The 23121-nt window shown below is 33.2% G+C and overlaps 1 protein-coding gene and 2 non-coding genes across 3 annotated transcripts; all 3 read right to left on the bottom strand.

Moving 5' to 3' along the window:
* Positions 1–324: 324 nt before the first annotated feature.
* TRNAF-GAA (transfer RNA phenylalanine (anticodon GAA)) lies at positions 325–397 on the bottom strand. Its single transcript has one exon. It is a non-coding gene; the product is annotated as a tRNA-Phe (tRNA).
* Positions 398–1274: 877 nt separating this feature from the next.
* Positions 1275–3616, bottom strand: LOC136229664 (BAHD acyltransferase At5g47980-like). Its single transcript, XM_066018583.1, has 3 exons — positions 3518–3616; positions 2098–2690; positions 1275–2037 (listed from the first exon to the last, which is right to left on the bottom strand). Exons 1-3 carry the CDS (start codon positions 3614–3616, stop codon positions 1275–1277), a joined length of 1455 nt encoding a protein of 484 aa, XP_065874655.1.
* Positions 3617–7333: 3717 nt separating this feature from the next.
* TRNAF-GAA (transfer RNA phenylalanine (anticodon GAA)) lies at positions 7334–7406 on the bottom strand. Its single transcript has one exon. It is a non-coding gene; the product is annotated as a tRNA-Phe (tRNA).
* Between the last annotated feature and the right edge of the window lie 15715 nt (positions 7407–23121).

The raw sequence follows: 23121 nt of genomic DNA, 5'->3' as shown, positions 1-23121 counted from the left end.
TTTGAGACTATGTATAAAATTTTTGCAATGTTGAAATTAACGTCTCACAAACCGTGGAATTTCAGGATCCACTAATAATAGGTCTAACAAAATTCCATTTTAGAGCACAAACATGTCTAATACGTGCCTTTTTTTTTTTCTATTTTCAGCTTTGAAGTAGAACTTTGTTAAACTGTTGGTAATGAGGGCTGAAATTATTGGATTTGTGAAATGCTAGTTTCAACATTGCATGGAATTTTAGACCTTAATACATATTTTCTAGGTGTATCCTAATTCTCTAAACAATTAAAAAAAAACAAATATTTGAAAAAAATACATTAATTATGCGGTGAACGTGGATCGAACACATGACCTTCAGATCTTCAGTCTGACGCTCTCCCAACTGAGCTATCCCCGCTGATATTTCACCTTTTTGAAATTTATTCTGTTATCCAATGTTTTAAAATTTGATCAATTTTTAAACTGCAGTTCCAATCTATATATCAAATTCTCTCATTGAATTCCAAAGTTTAAGGTACCTATGATAATTATATATATATATATATATTAAAATTAGGTTACATTGTATATATAATTAAATTTTGAGCAAAGGATCCTCTTTTCTAACTATTTTCTAAGTTTGATCTAGTTTGTATTTTATATCTTCTTGATTGACTTCCATCTGCGATTTCTCCAAAGATGATGTCTTTTGTTCTTTCATTTTGACAAAACCAACAAAATTTATATCTTTCACAATTGGATCTCCGATGTGGGACTTTGTTTTACCCACTTTGTTCCAGCTGTTGACTTGGGTCCATTTTGTACCCTTTTCAAATTAAACAAAATTGTCATTTTCTTTATATCTTTCTAACAAGTTGTATCAATCATTCCAGCAGCATGAATATACACATAAACATAAGTCTTTGCAGCTCTTAAATTCACAGATTATGAAACTAATTTAATAAATTGTTAGGCCAAATTAGGAGGGAACAGTAAAAACATTGTTGTTTCAAAAAAAATTAGTGAAAAAAGATGTTATTTTTACACCTTTAGCAAAATAAAGAATTCGACTAATTCGTGTCATTCTTTAGTGATATAGTATGTTAACTTCGATTATGTAAGACATTAGGTCATGTGGTACAATGGATTATTGATTTTTTTATACGTGATATGTTGATTTAATGGCGTAACATGTTACTTTGATAAAAGTAAGTTTAAAACATTATTTTATGTTAACAGAGTGTTATTCATTTTTTCTCATCGGTACATTCTACCCAAAAACATGCTAATCAACATCAACGTACACTTGGATTAATGGAAGAAAACGAAAGAAGTTCTTGATCAAGCTCAAACATAGCCATGGCATCTTCACCCAAAGTAATAAATGCTTGAATTCCATCACCTCCTTTTGTATCCATCACAATAATCATATTCTTCAGAGCCGAACAAACTGATGTAACCCAAAATGGCTTCCCCAATCCAAAATCTGCACTTTCATAAAATGGAAACCTGCACCAGCTGCTACAAAAATACCCTTCTTCATCATCATCATAACAAGCCCTTAGCGTTTTCGAGCTTTCCACGACTAACGAACACAGTTCTTTCGCATTACAAGCCTTAGCATAAGCACTTGAAAACTGTGTTTTCATTTTTCTGAATTCCTTCACTATCCACACTAAATCTATATACTTTTCCTCCGAAATCGATACAGGAAAGTAGCCAATTAAGTTCCCTGTTAATCCTTCTGATACCGGAGGAAAAATCCTCGTACGCAAGTTCATCGCGTGCTGCAAAACAGTTGTTTGTAAAGAGCCTGAAGAACTTGCCTTAGCAGCTGCAGTAATAGCTGATTTATATAGTAATGCAGTAACTACTTCCACCCGTGTAGGGTTTGGAACTTGATCTGCCATCATTTCCTTCAATTTAGTGACCTTTTGGGCATCAAAACCAAGCCTCCTCGACGGACATTTCTTCACCTCTAGAGGGGGAAGCTCGATTTTCAGGACTGATAGATCAAGGGGCGGATATAAAGATCCTATATTGAACTCGGGACAAACCCTAATTCCGTCCCTAAAATACTTTACCGACGGATTACTGACAGCAATATCCGTAGGTGACTCCAGTTTTTCATCTAGTATTCTAGCAATTGAAGCCCAATTCTTAATGAAAGAACACATACTTGCCATATCAAGAACCTTATGACACAGGCATAACCCGATCGACATTCCTCCGCACTGAAAATACGTTACCTGAACCGCTACAGGACCGATCAATGTTGAATCTTTATAGTATAGGCTATCAGGAAACAGAAGTTTCAGTATTTCATCGTCCGGACTTTTCAGAATTTCAGATAAATTGACTTCCATTCTTGCTTCGACTAATAGAGCCCCATCGTCGTTACAGTCTACAGTGACATCGTCTTTGATCCTTCCAGCGAGAGGATAATAATGCAAAAGGGCAGCAGATAAGGAACTCTTGAGCACACTAGATCTAAGATTATCAGTTTCAGTATCTTTATTTGTGTAGAAGAAAAGTAGAGGAATGTAAATGGAAGGAGCCATCTGATCAAAGAAAGAAAGTTTATGGGAAGTTTTGTGATTATTTGGAGTTGAATGTGATGGTTTAACAATGTCTCTCGAGACTACGTCAGGCATCATGTTTGGGGTTAATTTGCTGCTCTTTTTATGGTTTGTATGAAAGTGTATATATATCTATATATAATTATTATGAAACTTAAAATATAGAAAGATGATTTTATATACAGACAGACAATGACTTTGTTTGAATATTCTGTTATGGAATTAATAATAGTTGTTCTGAAATCAATTGATCCAAATGTTTGGATTGATAGGGTAAAATTTAAGAATCATATTTAATATTTGTGTGGTACGCAACTGCTTTTTGAATTCGAAGTTTTACTATTTATAAACTCAGTATTTTAATAGTTTATCCGATTTCTAGGTTTGAGGCTCAACAGACACCTTTTAGGTGGATTCTTTAAAGTTTTATGCGAACGCTAATTAGAGATCTAACTTAAGCGACTTAACCTTTAACTGATAGTTAAAGAATTAATAGAATTAAAAAATTTAATTGATAGTTAAGTCCGATAATAATTTTATGATTATCTCCAATACACTCATCACTCGAATGCCTATGGTTTTGAAAAGTTTACAATACATGGTTTTAAAGAGAGCAACCTTATTTGCGACTCATCTCATATTATTGTGTTTAATAAATTTGTATTCGTGCAACAAAATTTTGAGATGTTTGTTACTCATCTCATATATATATAATTTTTTCTCTTTCAGAAAAACTGAATAGTAAAAATTAGGATGGAAACATATGTTAATACAAATCAAGAGTGAATCAAGAAAAATAAGGGGGCATTTGGTTCGAGGTCTTTAGGAATGTGAATGGGAATGGAAGGGTTTCATTCCCTTTGTTCTTGTTTGTTTAAAAAAAAAAATTTCCCTTTACCCCACTTTAGGTTAAGCCCATTACCCTATACTCTGTAGGGAATTGGATTCCCTTTCCCTACCTTGGGGCACAACCCTTCCTTCGTGTGGCGCAGCATCATTGCGGGTCGAGGGATCTTGATCGACGGTTTGAGGAGGAAAATTGACAATGGAGAATCCATCTCTATTTGGAACAGCCCTTGGCTGCTGGACGATCTGAACCCTTTCCCAACAAGCTCAGTTGTAATGTCTTTGCCCTTAGGACTTGTTAAAGACCTTATGGATGCTCAAGAAAATTGGAATCACGAGGTTATTAACAACTTGTTTAGCCCACGGGATGTCAAACTCATTTATTCCATACCGGTCAGACGTACGCGTATTGAAGATGGGTGGTTCTGGCCATATGATAAATCTAGTTTTTATACAGTTAGGAGCGGATATTTTCGGGCAAGGGGACTGATACCGACAAATCAAATAAATTTGAATGGAATAAACTGGAACCTGATGTGAAATTTGAAGGTTGCCCTGAAAGTTAAGAACTGCTTATGGCAAATTTTTACCAACTGTCTGCCAACTTTGAATAATCTTGCAATTCGTCATAGTTCGCTGCCTAACTGTTGTCCGGTGTACGGAGCTTTCGGGAAAAATGAGTTTCACGTGTTCATAGGGTGTCCTCGAGTTGCTCAGGTATGGAAATTATTGCTCAAAGACAATCGGGTGGATCTAGTCTCGAATTTTATCCACTGGTTTACAAATCTCCTTGGTGATGTGACAATGAATTATAACCTTATTGTGATGATCTGTTGGCAACTTTGGAGGGCATGAAACGAAAAAGTTTGGAAGGATAAATTTCGATCGCCTGAGGAAATATTTCAGACCGCCACTGTGGAATTGACGGCTTGGGAGGCAGCGCAAAGACATCACCAAGATCAACAAATCAATACACGGGTGCATTGTGTAAATGGAAGAAACCGGAAGCAGGTTGCTACATCTGCAATGTTAATGCAGGGGTAAATGGGTTATATAATTTTTGCTCTTTTGGTTTCCTTTACGCGACTATCTGGCAAGTATGGGTTACCTTGCTGAGATAACGAATCCACCTTTGACTAAGGCAATGGCAATCCGCGAAGCGTTATCATGGATCAAGGATTATAACTTAAGCCATGTTGAAGTTCAGTCTGACTGTATGATGGTGGTACGGGCTATCCAGCTCCAAAAATGTCAATTATCTTATTTATCTGATGTGATACGTGAGTGTTGTGATTTGTTACGAGATTTGAACTCATGTTCGATCTCTTTTATTAAACGATCGGCGAATTTAGCACCCTATAGCCTAGCTAAAGTTGTTACTTCTAGTTTTGTTCGTGATGAGTGGGCTTGTCCACCACCATTTATTATTGATGGGTTATCTTCTGATTTAAGTTAATAAAAGTCATTTTTTGATTCACAAAAAAATTAATGCTTATTCATTTCCTTTCCTTTTCTTGATTCCTTTTCCCTTACTCCTTGTGAACCAAACGCCCTCATTAGTTTGACCATAAAGCATGAATAAGGATTATTCAATACGCGACACTAAAGAAGAATATGTCTTCAAAATAAACATTGACCTTTTAACAATGATCACACTTGATGGATAACATTAAAAATGGTTGATGTCTTTACAATCTGAAACTACACATTTATAGCCAAAAACTTAAAACCCTAAATGCTTCTTCAAATACTAAAAGAGCCATATCTTCAGCAAATAATTACAATGGTCTTCTTTCAAAAAGAGGAACCAAGGATAGAAGACCAAATACTGACACCCAGGCAAGACGTTGAATATATCTGCAAAACTAAGTGGACTCGGTAAAGTGTCGCACGCCAAAATCTCAACCGGATCTAGATGAGGTGCATCTAAAGGACTTCGGAAGACAGGGTCAGAGATCCTCTTTCTACGATTTTTACCCTCTTTGAAGGATGTCCGCATCATATTATCCTTCTTTTAAAAAAAGGTTGAGGCCCTTTCTCTAGGCCTGGTAGCTCAACATTTTGTTTAGGCATGTAAACGAGCCAAGCCGAGCCGAGCTCTGACCTCTTCAAACTCGGTTCGCTATAAAATTAACGAACTAGAACCCGCGGCTCGACTCATTAGAAAATAAATGAGCTCGAGTCAAGTTTCGAACTTGTTTCGAGCCCAAAATCCTATTTTAACTTGGTTCAATAAAAAAATTATCTAACCATTAATTGTTTGTGAGTAAATCGTTAATTATATTTATGAAGTTTACTCACAAATAACTCTTTAATTATGTACATAAAAAATCTCACAAGCAAAGTTCGTGAATAAATAAAGAATATGCTTACAAATTATTCATCTATTACTCATTTATTATGTTTGTGAATGAACTCATCTAATAGTAAATAGAATAATATTAAGTTCAGATATTTGTGAATTAATACAAAGTAGAAAACTAAAAATTGTTCATAAATGTTCTAAACGAATCTGCTCGTGAGCTTTCGAACCGAGTTTTTTCCTACTCAAGCTCGGTTCGTTTACGAACCAAGCCAATAAATCGTGCTCATGAACGGCTCATTTACAAATCGAACTGGATCGAGCCAAGCTTTTATCAAGCCGACCATCGAGCTGCTCATGAGCGGCTCGGCTTATTTACAGCCCTAATTTTGTTGGCCTTGTGCAGGATTAGTTATTGGGCCTTGTGGAGGGTTGGAACTGCCACAACTAATGGTGTTGAAATGGTCCTTCTTGAATAAAACTAATAAATCATAATTTAAGCATATAGTTGTATTTTAAATCCTTATAATTTTAGGATTATTCCATTTTTTAACCTTATTTACTTGTTTTTAGAAGAAACTTATGTAAGTAGTGTCATATATAAATTCTTTCATTTTTTATGGCCTTAAGGTTCGCAATATGACTCCTAAATATCTCTTCTCCCCTAAACTTTACCATATTGAAAAATAATCTCATTTGTACCCAAAAAAAAAAATCTCATTTAAATTTATCCTAAAAGATAATGGTGTAAATTTAGCTCTATACTTATTCGAGCAATAGAGCCCAACATATAAAACTATGCAATGACAACACTAATGTTAGTTAGATGAAGCAATTTGAGACTACATTAATGAAAGAATCCATATAAGCTAATTTTTCCGTTATTTTTTATCCGTATCAGTGTCACGTCCTCATGAGAACTCCACTACAAAACCGTTTTTGGGGATAAATTTTTAAATGCTTGTTAATTTTACCGGTAACTTCTTCAGTGGAAAGATTGTTTTCGATCATGAACTTTGTGAAAATTCTACTATGAAACTGTTTAAGTGATGAATTTTTAAATGATTCTTTAGTTAGATATATTGAGATAGAAATATTTGATAGTATTGATAATAATAAAAGTTATCCAAACTTTTCAACATATGAAAAATGTAGAGCACAATTATAAAAGATATTAATTTATGTAATTTATTTTGATATATTCTAATTAAAATTATTTATTTATGTTGTTACTGATTTTATATATAAAAAAAAAAATTATACACCGCCATATATAGTTTTCACCCACTACCTAAAAATTATGGATCTATCCCTGTCTAGGTCACATGACATTATGGTTATTGGAGTACAAATTTAGACTCTATGTATAAAATTTGTACTTTATCTCATCTTACTTATAATATCATTTCGAATAGAAGACCTTATATGGCCTACATGTTGAGTCAATACTTAATAGAGTGTCAAATGGCTCCATCTCACTAACATTTATACTGATACTGCACGGTTTTGATGTAAATCTATTTTTTCCCCAATAATTATATACTCATGTGACCTTTAGATGTACAAATATCCATAATCTCTAAAAAAAATAAAATATTTGCAAACAATTAAATACATAATTTATTTTTGCGGTGAACGTGGATCGAACACGTGACCTTCAGATCTTCAGTCTGACGCTCTCCCAACTGAGCTATCCCCGCAGATGTTTGAAGCTTTTGAAATGTATACTATTATTAAATGCCTTCATATTTAGTTAACTTTTTAAACTATTGTTATTCAATCTACAATATATATCAAACTCTCTCATTAAATTCAAATTTTTATGGTAGGCATGATAATTAAAAAAAAAAAAACTTAGGTTCATTGTTATAATAACAAAATTTTGAGCAAATTTAGGATTTAATATATAGTGATATAAATATTTAGAAAGCTCAAATAAATAAAAACAAAAACTTTCTAAATTTATCCCAAATTTGTCTTCACTACCTTACACATTTTGTAAAGCATACTCCACAAAAATATCTCACATATATATATTGAGAGATAAAGAATTAATATAGTCTCAAAGTTCTTGCGAAAGAACTAATTGAGGTTATTGTACAGTTCCACTCCTAATGTTCATAAACAGAAATTAAAGACTTTAATAACAGAAATTTGCATATTGTATGATTTTGTTGTTAACTCATCGATACTAGGTGTCACTGTTAAAATATTAAACTAAAACTAAACTTAATTTTAAATAAAGAATAATAAAAAAAAAGTAATATCGGCAGGTTCACGTGAAGATAAGGAAGAAGTCTTCCTTCAAATGCATAAGTCAAATGCATTTAATTTGTTGAAGAAAATAAAGATTAATGTATGGTAGGTATAGATTTGTATGTGTGGTCTTTAAATTGACAAGTATGTGGTTTTAGTTATATGTGTGTGTAAGAGTCTTCCTTTGTATTATGTTGAATGAAAAGAAAAAAAATAAGTGAAAATGTGCTTTGTGTCATTCTTCAATCTTTAAATTATAAGTTCTCCAAATTATAATTTTAGTTCCTCTAATTTCAATAAAGTGGTATCAGAGACACGTTATGAGAGTCAGTCTTCCGTAAAAATAATTACACTATCTCAAATCCAAGTGTTCCAAAGACCCCACAAAAATGTCAGATGATCTCAAACTCCCTTATCAATACCCTCAGCTCACCAAAACCAAATATTCAAGTTGGTGTATTCGAATGAAGGCGTTACTCGGATGTTAAGATGTCTGGGACATTGTTGAAAAAGGATACGTAGTCCCAGCCAACGAGGCAGCGTTGCCACAGGCAGAAAAAGATACTCTGCAGAAAAATCGCAAAAGCGATCAAAAGGCGCTTACTCTCATCCATCAAGGTTTGGATGAATTAATGTTCGAGAAAGTAGCCGAAGCTACCATCGCCAAACAAGCGTGGGAAATCCTACGAGTTTCTCTTCAAAGGGTGGAGAAAGTTAAAAAAGTTCGTTTACAGATGCTGATATTGTTATTTATCCTAATATTGTTAAACAAGCGCTTACTCTTATCCTAATATTGTTATTTATATATATTCAATGATATAATGACATTTAAAATGCAAATATTATCTTCTAATGTCATGTAATGCATATGTTTATATGAAATGAAATGCACCAAATTGGGATGTTACACAGCAACCACCTGGGTATGTTGTGAAAGGTCAAGAAAATAAAGTGCTAAAATTGAAAAAGACAAGTTATGATCTTAAGCAAACACCACGAGCCTGGAACAATCGCATTGACAAATATTTTCAAGAAAATGGTTTTGTCAAATGCCCACATGAATATGCCCTGTATGCAAAGGTGAAAAATGGAGATATGTTACTTGTTTGTTTGTACGTGGATGATCTCATTTTTACATGGAACAATTCTAAGATGTTTGAAGAGTTCAAGAAGATAATGGCTTGTGAGTTCGAGATGACTGACATTGGTCTAATGTCATATTATCTTGGTATTGAAGTGAAGCAGAATGAAGATGGAATTTTTATTTCTCAAAGTGGTTTTGCAAAGGAGATCTTAAAGAAGTTCAAGATAGAAAATTGTAATTCTATCAGTTTGTGAGTGGTTTCTCTTGTGTTCTTTGAGGTACTACTTTGAACAGTTCGGGATTAAATCCTTAATTGTTGGAGACTGGGATTGGCTCTTTACAACCTAGTTTTGTAAGGGTTCTTTTCTGTCCGACCCTTATTCGTTAGCTTTCCTAGGGATCAAATCTAGTTGTTGGGTTTTCGGGGCACTGTTCCTCGCGGATTCGCATCAGTTTTGTATCAGAGCCGAGCTCTAACTTTTCAGGTTTTATCTATCCGTAATATTCTTTGATATTTTATTTTATTCTTTTTCTTTTCTAATTTTCGGTTAGAAGTAAAAAAAAAAATTATTGTCCTAATTTTGTGAAAAAAAAAATGAAAAAAAATCAAAGCCTTTTCTTTCCAGCATAGTTGCTTACTCACTTGGAGGACAAAGTTATATTTTATATATATATTTATACATACCCAAAAAAAATTCCAATTTGTATTTTTTTTCCCTTATCTTTTGTTAAAAAAATTAAGAAAGAAATAGCACTACGTAAACAATAGTAATTAATTTCAATTTGTTTTTTTCTTTTCTTCTTCCTTTTTTTTCACATATATTCTTTTACTAGTCGTTTTATCGTTGTTGAAATTTTGGTTATCAGTTTGATTTATCCGCGTCCCTTTCATTGTTTAACGTTTTGCTTCTTAGGTTGTACGATTAAATTTTGAGTTTTTAAAATTGAATTTATTCTACTAAGTTCTTTAAAGAACACTGTAAGAGAAATCGAGCGGTAAAAGGCACAGAGTGGTGAGCATATTAGAGAGAATAGCCAAAAAAAATGAGTGAAACACCGAGTGAATCGTGAGTTTTTTATATATATTTTACTTTATCTATTTGAATTTCTTTTGCACAGTGATATGGCAGAAGATCAAGTGTTAACAATGTTGAACTACTTGATGGAACGTATGGACATCATGGAGGAAAATCAACGAGTTGCTGAAACAAACCAATGCGATGTAATGTATTATTATGATGACAGTGAAAGATCGACTAGAAATCAGGGTGACTATGGTAGAGAAGAAATAGGTATTGGGAATGTAAAATTCAAAATATCATTGTTTGGTGGAAGAGACGATCCCGAAGCTTATTTGAAGTGGGAGAAGAAAATGGAAATGATTTTCGACTATAATAATTTTTCTGAAAGGAAGAAGGTACGAAAGCTATTACAGGATTTTCAGATTATGCCTTAATCTGGTGGGATCAATTTGTGACAACCAGAGAGAGGTGTAGAGAGCCACCAATTGATTCTTGGAAAGAGCTAAAAGTCGTTATGAGAAAACAATTTGTTCCTAACCATTTCTATATGGGTTTGTACAAACACATGTCGAGCCTAATGCAAGATTTCAATCGAGTCGAGAACTACTAGAACAAACAAGACTTCATATCTCGATATGAGATTATTGGCAACAACGATAAACATACATATGTAAGTGACGAAATAAAGGGTGAAAAGACTGGAAAAGTTGTTGATGTGTCAGGCATAGTGAAGGAAGAGTCTGAGAGCACTGCACGCAATGATGAGGATGATGCTCTTTAAATTGAAGAACTAACAAAGAAAGATGAAACGCCGCCGAACAAAAAAATTGAAACAAGATCTCAAGTTGAGAATGATGTAGACAAGGTTGAGATTCAATATGTATCTGCAACTGACCAATGTTCTATTTCAGAGATACTGGTTGCAAAAGAAGATGAGGTGAAAATCGATGAACAATTGTGTGGAGTTGAAAAGACAAATTTTGTTGATTTCGTGGGTGTTGAAAAGATACGTACTTACACTAACAAACTTGACATTTGTTTGTTTAGTGTTCTAGATTCTAAATTGCAGGTGTTTATGACTATCCACGAACAACATTGCGATTCGAGGATGAATCGTCTTGAAGAGAGGGGGAATGATGAGAATCGGATCCATGCTAATAATGCGATTGTATTTACGAATTTTAATCCTTTATTCGATAATCCTATGAAGCGTGCGAAGTTCAAAATGAAATAATTTAATCACTTTCGAGTTACACGAAGATGAAATTGAAAACAAATCAATTAGAGTTAATTCATTTTTAATTCGGATTTTGAGGAAATTGAATTTGGATTTTAGGAGATCTAATTAAATTGGATTATAATAAGTTTTGGGTGGTGGGAAATTAATTGCAATTTAAAGAATTGCACAATTTTTCTTTAGTATGGGACTACATGAAGAATTATGGGGATGACTTTTACTTTGACTTTCAAGGTAATAATTTTGACTTGCTTAGTTACTTTTTTTTCCTTATATTTATTATGTTTATTTTAGTTATGTAAGGGCAAAGTATGTCCACATGATTTAGTTTTAGTCTTTAAATATTTCCAATTTTCTAAGTTTGTAACAAGTTTGATATTAATAAAAATATTACTATTAAGAATTTGTGAGTGGTTTTTTCTTGTGTTCTTTGGGGCACTACTTTGAACAATTCGGGATTAAATCCTTAATTGTTGGAGATTGGGATTGGGTCTTTACAACCTAGTTTTGTAAAGGTTCTTTTCTGTTCGACCCTGATTCGTTAGCTTTCCTAGGGATCAAATCTAGTTGTTGGTTTTCGGGGCACTGTTCCTCGTGGGTTCGCATCATTTAGTTTAATATTTTAACATGCCCCCTTAAACTTAATCTTTCATGACTCCTAGTTGAGTTCTCAAATGACTGGAGACATCATATTTTAACGTCTTCGTTAAAATGTCTGCAATTTGATCTTGCGTCTTCATGTACTTCAGTGTCACCTCTTTTTGCTCAATGCACTCACGAATAAAATGATATCCTGTGTCAATGTGATTACTCCGGTCATGGAACACTGGATTTTTTGCTAATGCCAAAATAGACTTATTATCAATAAAAATCTCTGTTGGATCAATTTGACTCATCTGAAATTCTTCTAGCAAATTTCAGAGTCAAATCACATGACACACATGAGGTTGCAGCAACATATTCAGCTTCGCAGGTTGACAACGTCACAATCGCCTGCTTCTTCGAACTCCACGTAAATGCAGTATCACCAAAAAAAATCCAAAACCAATTGTACTTTTTCGATCATCCTTGCCACCGGCCCAATCACTATCACAGTATCCAACAAAATTTGAAACCGTCAATTTTTAAATAAAGTAATCCCAAATTAGTTGTACCTTTCACGTAACAGATAATTCTTTATACTGCATTCCAATGTGACACCGTTGGGCTTCCATATATCGACTTACTAAGCCGATTGCATAGAGAATATCCGGTCTCGTACATGTCAAGTATCTAAGACTTCCAACCAAGCTTCAGAATAATGTCGAGCTAACCATTCTTATTATCTAATTATTACAAAAAAAACTCAAAATAAAAAATAAAAATCGAATACAATATCTTCTTACTCTCTCATTAATTTCTTGTTTTTCTTATTCTTTCTCTCTCTACTCTATTCTCTTTGTTAATTCCTCCCTCTAAAATCAATTGAATTTAGCATGATGAACTGCAAGTCGTTTGCAGAATAACATGCGCTGGAAATTCTCGTCGAATAGTACAAAGTAACAGTTACACTAGTTTTTTTTCAGTCCTCACCACTCTTTTTTTCTCTACCCATTAATGATTCCGGTTTAATTTGATTTCCATGTATTTAATTTTACTAGGTTTGGGAAAATGAAAGATTTTGCTGGGCTCAACCATGGCCACCATCTCCAATGCTAGTCGTTTTATATCCATAGAAAGGCATATTTAATTACTTAGTGGATTTCAATAATCTATGGGCGTGGGCCCTATCAACCTGATTAGCTTATTCTATTAAAAATTAACTAATCAAACCTGAATTTGGCGTGAGAAACTGCATCTGATCTTATCTTGTTCATGATGAGATTTGATCGGAATTTGATCAACAACGCCGTAATTAGAATTAGGAAGAACATAATTGGGTTCAAATTTAGCAGACTTAGATCTTTCATAATGAGCAATTTTCATCTTTCTCTACTTCTTTTTCCCTCTCTCTCATTTTCAATTTCTTTAACTTCACTCTGCATTTGTTAGTTGAGTTGTTTTTGAATTTAATAGATGGTACTTCTTTAGCTGATAAGAACTATAAAAAAAAGAGATGGGATAATGGGTTGATTTTAGAGAGAGAAAAAGTAACAAAAAGAATAGAGTAGAGAGAGAAACAAAAAGAAAAACAAGAAATTAACGAGAGAGGAAGAAGATAGTGTATTTGATTTTTTTTGGTGGTTTGTTTGTTATAATTAGATAATAAGAGTGCTTAATTTATAAAATAACTAAATATAAGGACTAAATTAACTTTTTTTCCCTTTGAATTTTGACACCATTAGTCAATTTGTCATGTGTTTGCTAACGGAATGAACCTCAATGTACCATTTTGCAAACTTTTAAACTACAAGGGTGCCGATCGAAAACAGATGTAACCACAATGTTTATTTTTGTACTTTTCCCTTATAAAAATATAGAAGAATTAAATAAATAAGAAATTAGAGCATGTTCTTGGATTTTTTCTATTAATAATTCATTATTATGCACATTTCTTTTTTTCTATTAATAATTCATTATTATGCACATTTAATCGATATTAATAAGTGTATACATCAAATATTAAACAATGGAAGCTAAAAGGGCAGTAGTATATCAAGCAGCGCGCAACATAATACACAAGAAAATCAATTGGCTCAGTGGTAAGAAATGTGGAGTGTACTTGAAGAGTCTAAGGTTCGAACTCCATTATCATCAGCGTTGTGTCATTCTTCAATCTTTAAATTATAAGTTCTCCAAATTATAATTTTAGTTCCTTTAATTTCAACAGTCATGCTTCCACTCTAATAATGAAGCAAAGTTGATAGACTGGATAAATCCATCCGTGAGAGGAATTATTTGATGATAAATATTATGTATGAAATTAGACTAGTGCAACCCAAAGTGTGAGAGGTTACCTTTGATAAAGATGGAGACTAAAATTGTATTGCTCTATATGTGGAATTTAAACTAACTACCTAAAACCTTGATGTTAATTTGTTAGTAATACTAGGTACAAAATTACTTTGTCATAAATTTGTTTTAAATCTTGCAATGTTATCTTACCTCTTCAAAGCATGCAAACATTTGAAATCGGTTATCTAAAAAATGCGCACATGTTACACAATTTTTGAAAAAGTAGCTATAACCATCGATACTGAAATTTGGACCATTGTGTAAAAAAGTAGCCATAACCATCGATACTGAAAAAGTAGCAATAACCATCTTAAGAGGGTAAAAAAAAATCTAGCAATAACGAGAGGTATTTTAGGCTTAAAAACTATTGTGAAAAGAACAACCATTGCATGTCTTGGCTCCTCACATAGAGAAGGTAATTCCTTGAGGGTAAAAATCGGGTTCCAAACGCAAATATTTCTCATTTGCTTCATTCTCACCAGTGACCAGTTTTCACCTAATTTCACTAATTTCTGAATACATTCAAGATCATTTTCACTTCATTTTCTTTACCATAGGACCCTAATATTATGATATATCATGTATATATAAGAGGTTGGAGCCATGTAGGGGCAAAAATAACTTAGAATTGATTTTTCACCAAAATAATGAAACATGGTTGCTAAAGAAGTGTAGAGGCACGGCTAGCCTCCGCTGAGGACACACAGTCGTGGCTAGTGATCAGAAAATCCTCCCGGATTTTGGTTTAGCTATATTTTCAAGATATTTCACTCAATTTCAAGTGGTTTCAAGCCTCAATTCGAGGTATTGCAAATTTATGGAGGGAGTGTTTAGAGGCTGGCAAAACTCGAAATAACAGCTTAGAATTGATGTTGGGTTTACTAAGCGTATTAGGGGTGTTTAAAGTCTCTTTTCGAAGGGGAAATGACATTTTCCACGTGTACCTAACTTCTCGAATTCACTTGCTTTCTAATAAGGAATCTATGGTTATCTTTCTTGGCAGGGGCGGAACCAGGGGGGTTATGGTGGTCTCGAGCCCCGGCATCAGGCCGGGGGAAAAAAAATTTAGTAATGGTGTCTCGTAATATTTTGGAGAGAATCATATTGACTCTATGTAGTATTATTTTAATATATAAAGGTAGATGAGATGGTTAAGCATGTTTGTTTTAATTTAAGAGGTCTTGTGTTCAATTCCCCTCAACCTCATTTTCTTTTAAAAAGTTTTTATTTATTTTAATTTTATTTTACAATAATTATAAAAACATGTTACCATTATTAATTAATTTAAATGGACTCTTTATTTTTATTTTTATTTTCATAACACTTTTGAATTCATTTTTAATATGTCTTTACCATTTAAAAAAATAAACATATTTAATATTTATTTTTATTATGTCTCTACCATTAAAAAAAGTAAACATGTTTAATTTTCTATTAGTTCAATGCTAGTTTTTGAAAAAAAAATGATAACGCTTTTACAGTTTTAATGTGTTGGAGGCTAAAAAAAAAATTTCGAGCCGTAACGGGCTAGACTTTAAAAATTTACCGTAAACAGCACAGTTAATTTCGATTTTTTTTTTTACGTTTTTATTGATATGTTTGAGCCTCGGGTCATCTGGGATCCTGGTTCCGCCACTGTTTCTTGGCTTTATAAAAAGCAGCAATGCTAATAGCTTCTAACGTCCATCGATCCTCAAACACTATGTCGTGTAGTAACATCAACCGTTCTAGAAGTAGCTATTTAAAGGAGGACCATTTAGCTTGGGACACACACCACATACCAAAAAATGTGGCTATGAGTTTCCCCAAAACTGCATTTGATAGAACTCCAAATTGAACAGGAAATTAGCATCGGCCTAGCCAGATCAGTCCTATAGGGGAACACTTGGTAAGTAGAGTTGCAATAAGTCCTTTCCTTGAAAATATTCCAATTAAGTTTATGAAGTGTGGAATCATTAAGGAAGCATAATTTCTGAATACCTAAGCCTCATTCTTGAAGAGGAAGACCACCCATTTTCTAATAAACAGTGACAAGCTTTTGATAATTATAATACTTGATGGATAATATTCAAAAAGGTTGGTCCATTTACAATTAAAAGCTACTGGTATACCCTTACTTTTATTTGGGTCTATTTTGTGATTAAGTACTTTTTCTGATCTAAAATCGTGTAACATGTTGGATATAGACCGAATAGGTAAATTACCAATATTTTGGTTCAAATATGTAATTAATTGCTTTTATTGGTCTAATTATATAATTTGGTGGGATTCGGGGTGATAGGTAATTTTACCAAGCTTTCTAGTTTGAATTTATAATTATTTAATTAATTACGTACTCTTCCCACCAAATTTTGTGTAACTTATAAATTTGGGGTCGATTTGGTAATTTACCAATTAAGTACAAGCAGTGTGTGATGATGGTCGTAGTGGGAGATCAATAGGGTGTAGTGGATGTAGGAAGTTAGGGAGCAGCCTTAGTGGAGGTAGACAGTTGGGGACCATCCTTGGGTTGGACGTGGGAAAGAGATGGAAGGGAGTTATGGGCAGAATATTAAAAGTATAAGAGGAGGAATGAGACTAGAAAAATGAGCAACCAAATCAACTCAAAAACACAAAACTCAACTTAAGTCCTAGCATTAGGATGAAGGGATATATGTACAATACCGTTCTTGATAAGAGCATCCTGGACAATTTCGGAGTTAAGGGCATTGCTCGGCCAGTTCTTACTGTTTTCTCTCTGAAATGGCAGCCCCCTCCTCAGCGGTGGATTAAAGTTAACACCGACGGGGCAGCAGGCTTGACGGGAGCGGGCGCCGGCGGAATTTTTCGGAATTGCCGTGGTTTTCCTTTAGCTTGTTTTGCGCATCCTTTGGAAAAACAAGAAGCTTTTATGGCTGAGTTGAAAGCGATCACCATTGCTATCCTCAAAGCAGCTGAGCGGAATTGGTTTCCTTTGTGCGTTGTGAGTGACTCAATCCATGCGGTTAAGTTACTGAAATCGAGATCGAGAAATGTTCATTAGAGCCTTCTCTCGGATTGGTTGATTTGTCTTGACATTATTCGTACCCATGCAGTTCGAGTTTCTCATGTGTTTAGGGAGGGGAATGCAGTTGCTGATTGTCTTTCCAAGTTTACCGTCACAGCTACCTCGGGCTGTTGGTGGAACTCTTTTCCTTATTTTTGCTCTAATACTGTGTTTAGAGATGCAAATAGGACAGAGTATTTTCGCTTTGTTAAATAGGCATTTGCCTTGATTGTATTGTACTTTTCTTTTTTCTTTTTAATAAAGTTTTTTGGTTTTTTGTTCGGGGTTTGGTTGCTTGGTTGGTGTCAACCTAGTTGGGATTAACCTTCTTCCTTCCCTCCTTGAAACTCAGTTTCACTCAAAAAAAAAAAATCTAGTTATAGGGAATCCTTAGTTTCTTTCAAGAGTTTCTTAGTTTACAATCTTCATTTGAATTCCAAGTTATAGAATTTCAATTCCTAAGTTTGTAATCCTTCAAATTCAATTTTAATTTCAAGCATTCAAGCATTTTATTCTCAATTCGGCATCGTTTATTCTAATTAAGTCATCTTATTTACGGTTTTAATTTCAAACCTTTAGCTTTTTGTCCTTTTATCTTACCCAATCATTGATTAGAAGTTAAATCTTATAATTTTAGGAGTTTTCTACAAACTTTCTGACAATGTTCGTACCAATCTGAAAGGGAGGAAACAACTACATAATTTTAGCAAAAAAAAAAATGAAAACTCTAGATGCTTCTTCTAATATTAGAAAAGGCATATCTTCAGCAAAATAATTACAATGGTCTTCTTTCAAAACAACGAGGATATGAGACCAAACACTAACACTCTAAACAGAGATAGCTTCTTAAGGTTGGACGTTAAATAGATCTCCAAAAATAAGAGGACTCGGTAAGGCATGGCATGACAGGATCTCAATTAGATTTTCTAGATAAGGTGTAGTGGACTCGACTGAAGATCCAAAGAACCTGAGAAGACACAGTTAGAGCTCCTTTTTCTCCGGTGTTTCCCCTCTTGTAAGGATGTACATATATTGAGAATTATTTTCTGGAATAGAATTTAATTGTAATTTTATAATTTTTAATAACAAATCCTTTTTTTAAAGAGAAAATTACATGAAAACACAAGTTTCAAATTTATTTTATAGTTAACTAATCCCATGAAGTTTTTTTAATAACTATATCAGAAATTCATCTTTTTTATTTTAGTCTTGTTAAGTGGCAGTTAATAATTTAAAATCTAGTAAAAGAACCAATGAGTTCATACTGATTTTCTGTCAAATTCAATGATTTTGACATAGTTAGAATTTTTCTATGTATGACATATGTGTAATTATTTAAAGAATTATTAACTTTTATGTAACTAAAGCTTAGCTCAATAGTTTGTTTGCCTTTTAGTGGCTTAGTTATTGGGTCTTATGGAGAGATGGAATTGCTATAATTAAGGGTGTTTGAAACAATCCCTTCTTAAATAAAATTGATAGATCATAATTTAGGCATATATTTATATTTTAAATCCTTATTCTTTTAACATTATTCTTTTTTTAATCTAACTATTTGCTTTTAAGAAATTCATGTGCCAACATATTTTGAATTTATAGTCAAAATTTATAATTCCTTCAAAAAGAAATCTCTCAATACTTTTAATGCATGTTTGGTTTTAAATGTTATTTGTTGTTTGCCATTGATATGTAGTAATGCTAGTTAATTTTTCTGTTAAAAGCAGTTGTTTCGAAAATTTACCAAACACTTTTTATCTCCTGTTTAAAATTAAAATAGAAAAAGAAGTTCGAAAAATTGGAAACAAATGCACACTTATAGTCTCATTTAATTACCTATAGAGATAGCTTAACAGTAAGAAGTGATTCTTATTATGGTCTCTACCACCTAAATTTATTCTTATTATAGTCGTTGTAGTGTCCATAAGTAATGTCATATATAAATTCTTTCATATTTTTTGTGACCTTGAGGTTTTCAATAACCCTAAAAATATTTATCCTCCCTGTAAATTTTATCATATTCAAAAGTAATCTCATTTAATTTTATTCTAAAAGATAATGGTACAGATTTATCTTTATAGTTATTAGAGCAAAATAAAATTTAGATCCAACATATAAAATCGTAAAATATCAACACTAACATTAGCCAGATGAAGTAATTTGAGACTCCATTAAAAAAAGAATTCGCATAATCTAATTTTTATGTTATTTTTTATCCACATGGGCACCACGTCCTCTACGTCACATGACATTCCAGGTAAGGCAGAATGCAAAAATAGTTTTATGTTTATTGAAGTAAAAAATGATATTATGTATGAAATGGGACAATTCTAAACTCCATTAACGATATGAAATTCCACTTCAAAGCACAGACATGCCTAGTACATGTACATGTTTCCTTTTATTCATTGTTCAGTTCTGAATTAGAAGTCTATTAGACTATCGCTAATGTAAAAAACTAGGTCAACATGCATGAAATTTTACCCTAATAACCATAACGCTACTTTTGTACTTTATTTTGTCTTACTTGTAATGCCATTTGGAATAGAAGAGCTTATATAGCTTACATGTTTATTCAATAGTTAATAGAGCTTCAAATTGTTCCAAAAAAATTGAAAACAATTATATACATAATTAATTTTTGCGGTGAACATGGATCGAATACGTGACCTTCAGATCTTTAGTTTATCGCTCTCCCAACTGAGCTATCCCCGCACATGTTTAAAGCTCTTGAAATACATTTCATCCCATTAAAATTAATGTTTATATTGCACGGTTTTGGAATGAATATATTTTTCCCCCAATCTACCTATCTATATATATTATAAATTTGTAGTCACATTTTCTATGTGTCAACATAATATTGTTTTCTACTGATGTGTCTTAAATATATTAATTCAAATACTTGCGCGTTCTCTCCCTCTCTCAAATTTCCAACTTCTCTTCTCCTTCCACACAATATCAACTTATATCCCTACTCATCATAAATCAACTCCTCCCCTAACCACTCACCATAAATCAACTACCCCATTAATAACAAAAATGCAAAATAGATTTACTATTTATTTTTATCTCAGCATAATTATTAAATCAAAAATATAGTGGATCTATTGAAAAGGTAAAGATTTTCTCGATTAACTGCTCCATCTCTTCTTTCTTCCTTTACATGTCATTTTGTTAATCGATGTTTTCCTTTTTCAAATTTGATGTTGGCTGCTTCAAGTTTGTTAGGGAGATACTAACTTTAGGAATTCGAACGATGATAACAGGGTGAAGTGAAGCACAGTGTACGTGTTCCAAACCCTGGTTTGAAGGTGTTGAACCATAAGTATAGGGATTTTATGAAGAAATAGGGAATACTAATTGATGCATGTCGTCCGTAGAACGGTAAATATATTATGTGATGAGTGCGTTACGATTATGGATGTGATCTTTCTAAGTGCTCTAACTTTACTAGACGCTACTACTTAGCGGCAAGTGTACCCCGTCGTATCAAGTAATATTCATATCACTTCGTAGAGTTTTTGTGACGTAAATCTGTCTCACTAATAGTTTAGGAGTAGTTTGTAGTTGGTTCCCACATCAACCCCAAAGTATTCACCGCTTAGATAACGTATAAAACCGAGTCGTCTAATACTTGTAGTTATAAATCCCGTGGATTCGATACCCGGTCTTAACCGGATTATTACTTGATACGACGGGGTACACTTGCCCCTAAGTAGTCGTTGTGTCTAGTGGAGTTAGAGCATTTAGAAAGATCACATCCATAGTCTTAGCACATTCATCGCAATATTCATTTCGACATTAGAAGTAAAGCTCTACACTAGGCGCCGTACGCATCAAGTTTTTGGCGCCGTTGCCGGGTATTTATAATTTCTTGCAATATTAGACAAAAGTGTTTTATTGTTAGTCTAATAAGCATTTGTAGATATTACTTTCTTTTTGTGAATAATTTATTTTGTTTCTTGTTGCTACTAATGATTTTTTCCATGGTATGATGCCTCATAGTCGTCATATGTGGGATGACCACATGGAGGACGAATGTTCGCACCAACACCCAACCTCGCAATTCGATGTGGTAATCTCTATGCTTAAAGACATTCATATAAGATTATCTAACACTGAGGCATATTGCAGGGATTTGGGAGATCAAATCACTATATTGAAGTCTCATATTGATTCAACCGCGGACGAATCAATTAGAGATGCCAATCAGGTTGATCAAAATGAAAAGCTCGAGTTAATTGAGCCGTCTCAAGAGGATTCCCCAAATAATGAAGGTTGCCTCGGTTGCGAGAAAACAGACATCGATGAGCCGGTTGTGTGCGGACCCATGGAAATAAATCCAAAGTTAGAAGAGTTTGAGGTCCCTTCTACCTCGGAATATTTCACTCTTTTTGAACTACACAACGAGTCAAAAAGGGAGCAAACTAAACTCTTCAATAATTTCTTTAAATATAGTTTTTGGTTTTCGTTAAATTTCTTTGAATCTAACAACCCGTTTTGTAGGTACGGATTGTTTATTCAAGAATTTGCATTTCTAACGCGAATGGAAGCATACACCTAGGGGGCAATCCTAAGTCGAGCTTACCGACTATAAAGTAGCGCTTCTTGGGAGGCAACCCAAGCTTGAATAAAGTTTAATTTTATGTCTTTAATCTATCTTTTAAGTTTTTACATTTAAGTTATTATTGTGTGCTTAATTATTTTTTCTTACAATTTTATTAGGTGTTTGTGTAATTTTGTCGTTTCGGTGGGACGAGTTGGAAGAGAATTGTAAGTATTGACGTTGGCAAAAATAAAACAAAAAAAATAATAGTAACAAGAATAACAATAATAAAAAAAAATTATTTTTATTGTATTGTATTTTTTTTATTTTTTTTTTGAAATATATATATGTTGATTTAAAATAAAAAAAAATTAAAAAAAAGTGCTGCTGGCCGCTGCGGCACGCGGGGCGCGCGGCAGAACGCTCCGCGCGCAGCGCTGCCCAGCGCTAGGCACCGCCGCTGTGCGACGCCCGCCGGCCGCAACGAGTTGAAATTTTGTTTTTATTTTTTCTTTCTTCTCTAATTTTTTTATTAATAATAAAAAAAAATATATATATATATAAATTAAGTAAAAAAAATAAAAAATATATATATATATATTTACATTAATAATCTTTCCATCCAATTTAAATTTTATATTTTAAATAAATGCCAACCGAGTTCGAGAGTTGATGCCTCGAACACTTCACTATCGGGAGCGGAACTTGTTATATCCACCACCATCGGAAGATGTTTGAGGGAGTCTTCTCTACCTTACTCTTTTTCTTTACACTTTGTGCTTCAAATTTATTTCGTAATGTTGGAACTTATTGCGTTTTTAAGTGTGAGGAGGGATAGGGTAGATAACCCTCTATCTTTCAATTTAAATTCTATCTTTCTTTTTGTTTTTGTTTTCTTTTCTTTTGCGACGTCCTTGGAATAGACGTCATTTTAATAACGCGGAGGGTCGTGCAACCACGCACCTTCAGTTTGTGTTGCACTAACAAAAACAAAAATAAAAATCAAATAAACAACAAAATAATTAAACTAATTTATTGATCCCTAAAATTCTTCCGACACACTACCCCCCTCGAAAATCAATTAAATGTTCTGTTATTTGTCCTTAAATAAAAAGACGTTGACACAAATGATCGGTTTTAGTAAGAAATTTTAGTCTTAAATTTTGAAGTACTAGAATTTATGCAAAGCCTAGGTTCGTACCATACAAAAGCATTGAGTCCTAACCCATAAGTCATCTCTATAATGAAATTTAAAAAGGCAATAAAAACGGGATAGTTGAAAATTTGACGAGAACTTGAACGTACACATTT

This window comes from Euphorbia lathyris, chromosome 5 (genome assembly GCF_963576675.1).
Source record: "Euphorbia lathyris chromosome 5, ddEupLath1.1, whole genome shotgun sequence".
Taxonomy (NCBI): Eukaryota; Viridiplantae; Streptophyta; class Magnoliopsida; order Malpighiales; family Euphorbiaceae; genus Euphorbia; species Euphorbia lathyris.
This window is presented reverse-complemented; position numbering and strand designations above follow the sequence as displayed.

Coding starts and splice junctions, on each gene's coding strand:
- LOC136229664 (XM_066018583.1), bottom strand. CDS start 3,616: ATGGATTCTCCATTGTCAATTTTCCTCCTCAAACCGTCGATCAAGATC. Junction 2,691..3,517: donor AGGAAGGGTTGTGCCCCAAG/GTAGGGAAAGGG, acceptor AATTATATATAG/ATATATATACACTTTCATAC. Junction 2,038..2,097: donor ATACTAGATGAAAAACTGGA/GTCACCTACGGA, acceptor GGACGGAATTAG/GGTTTGTCCCGAGTTCAATA.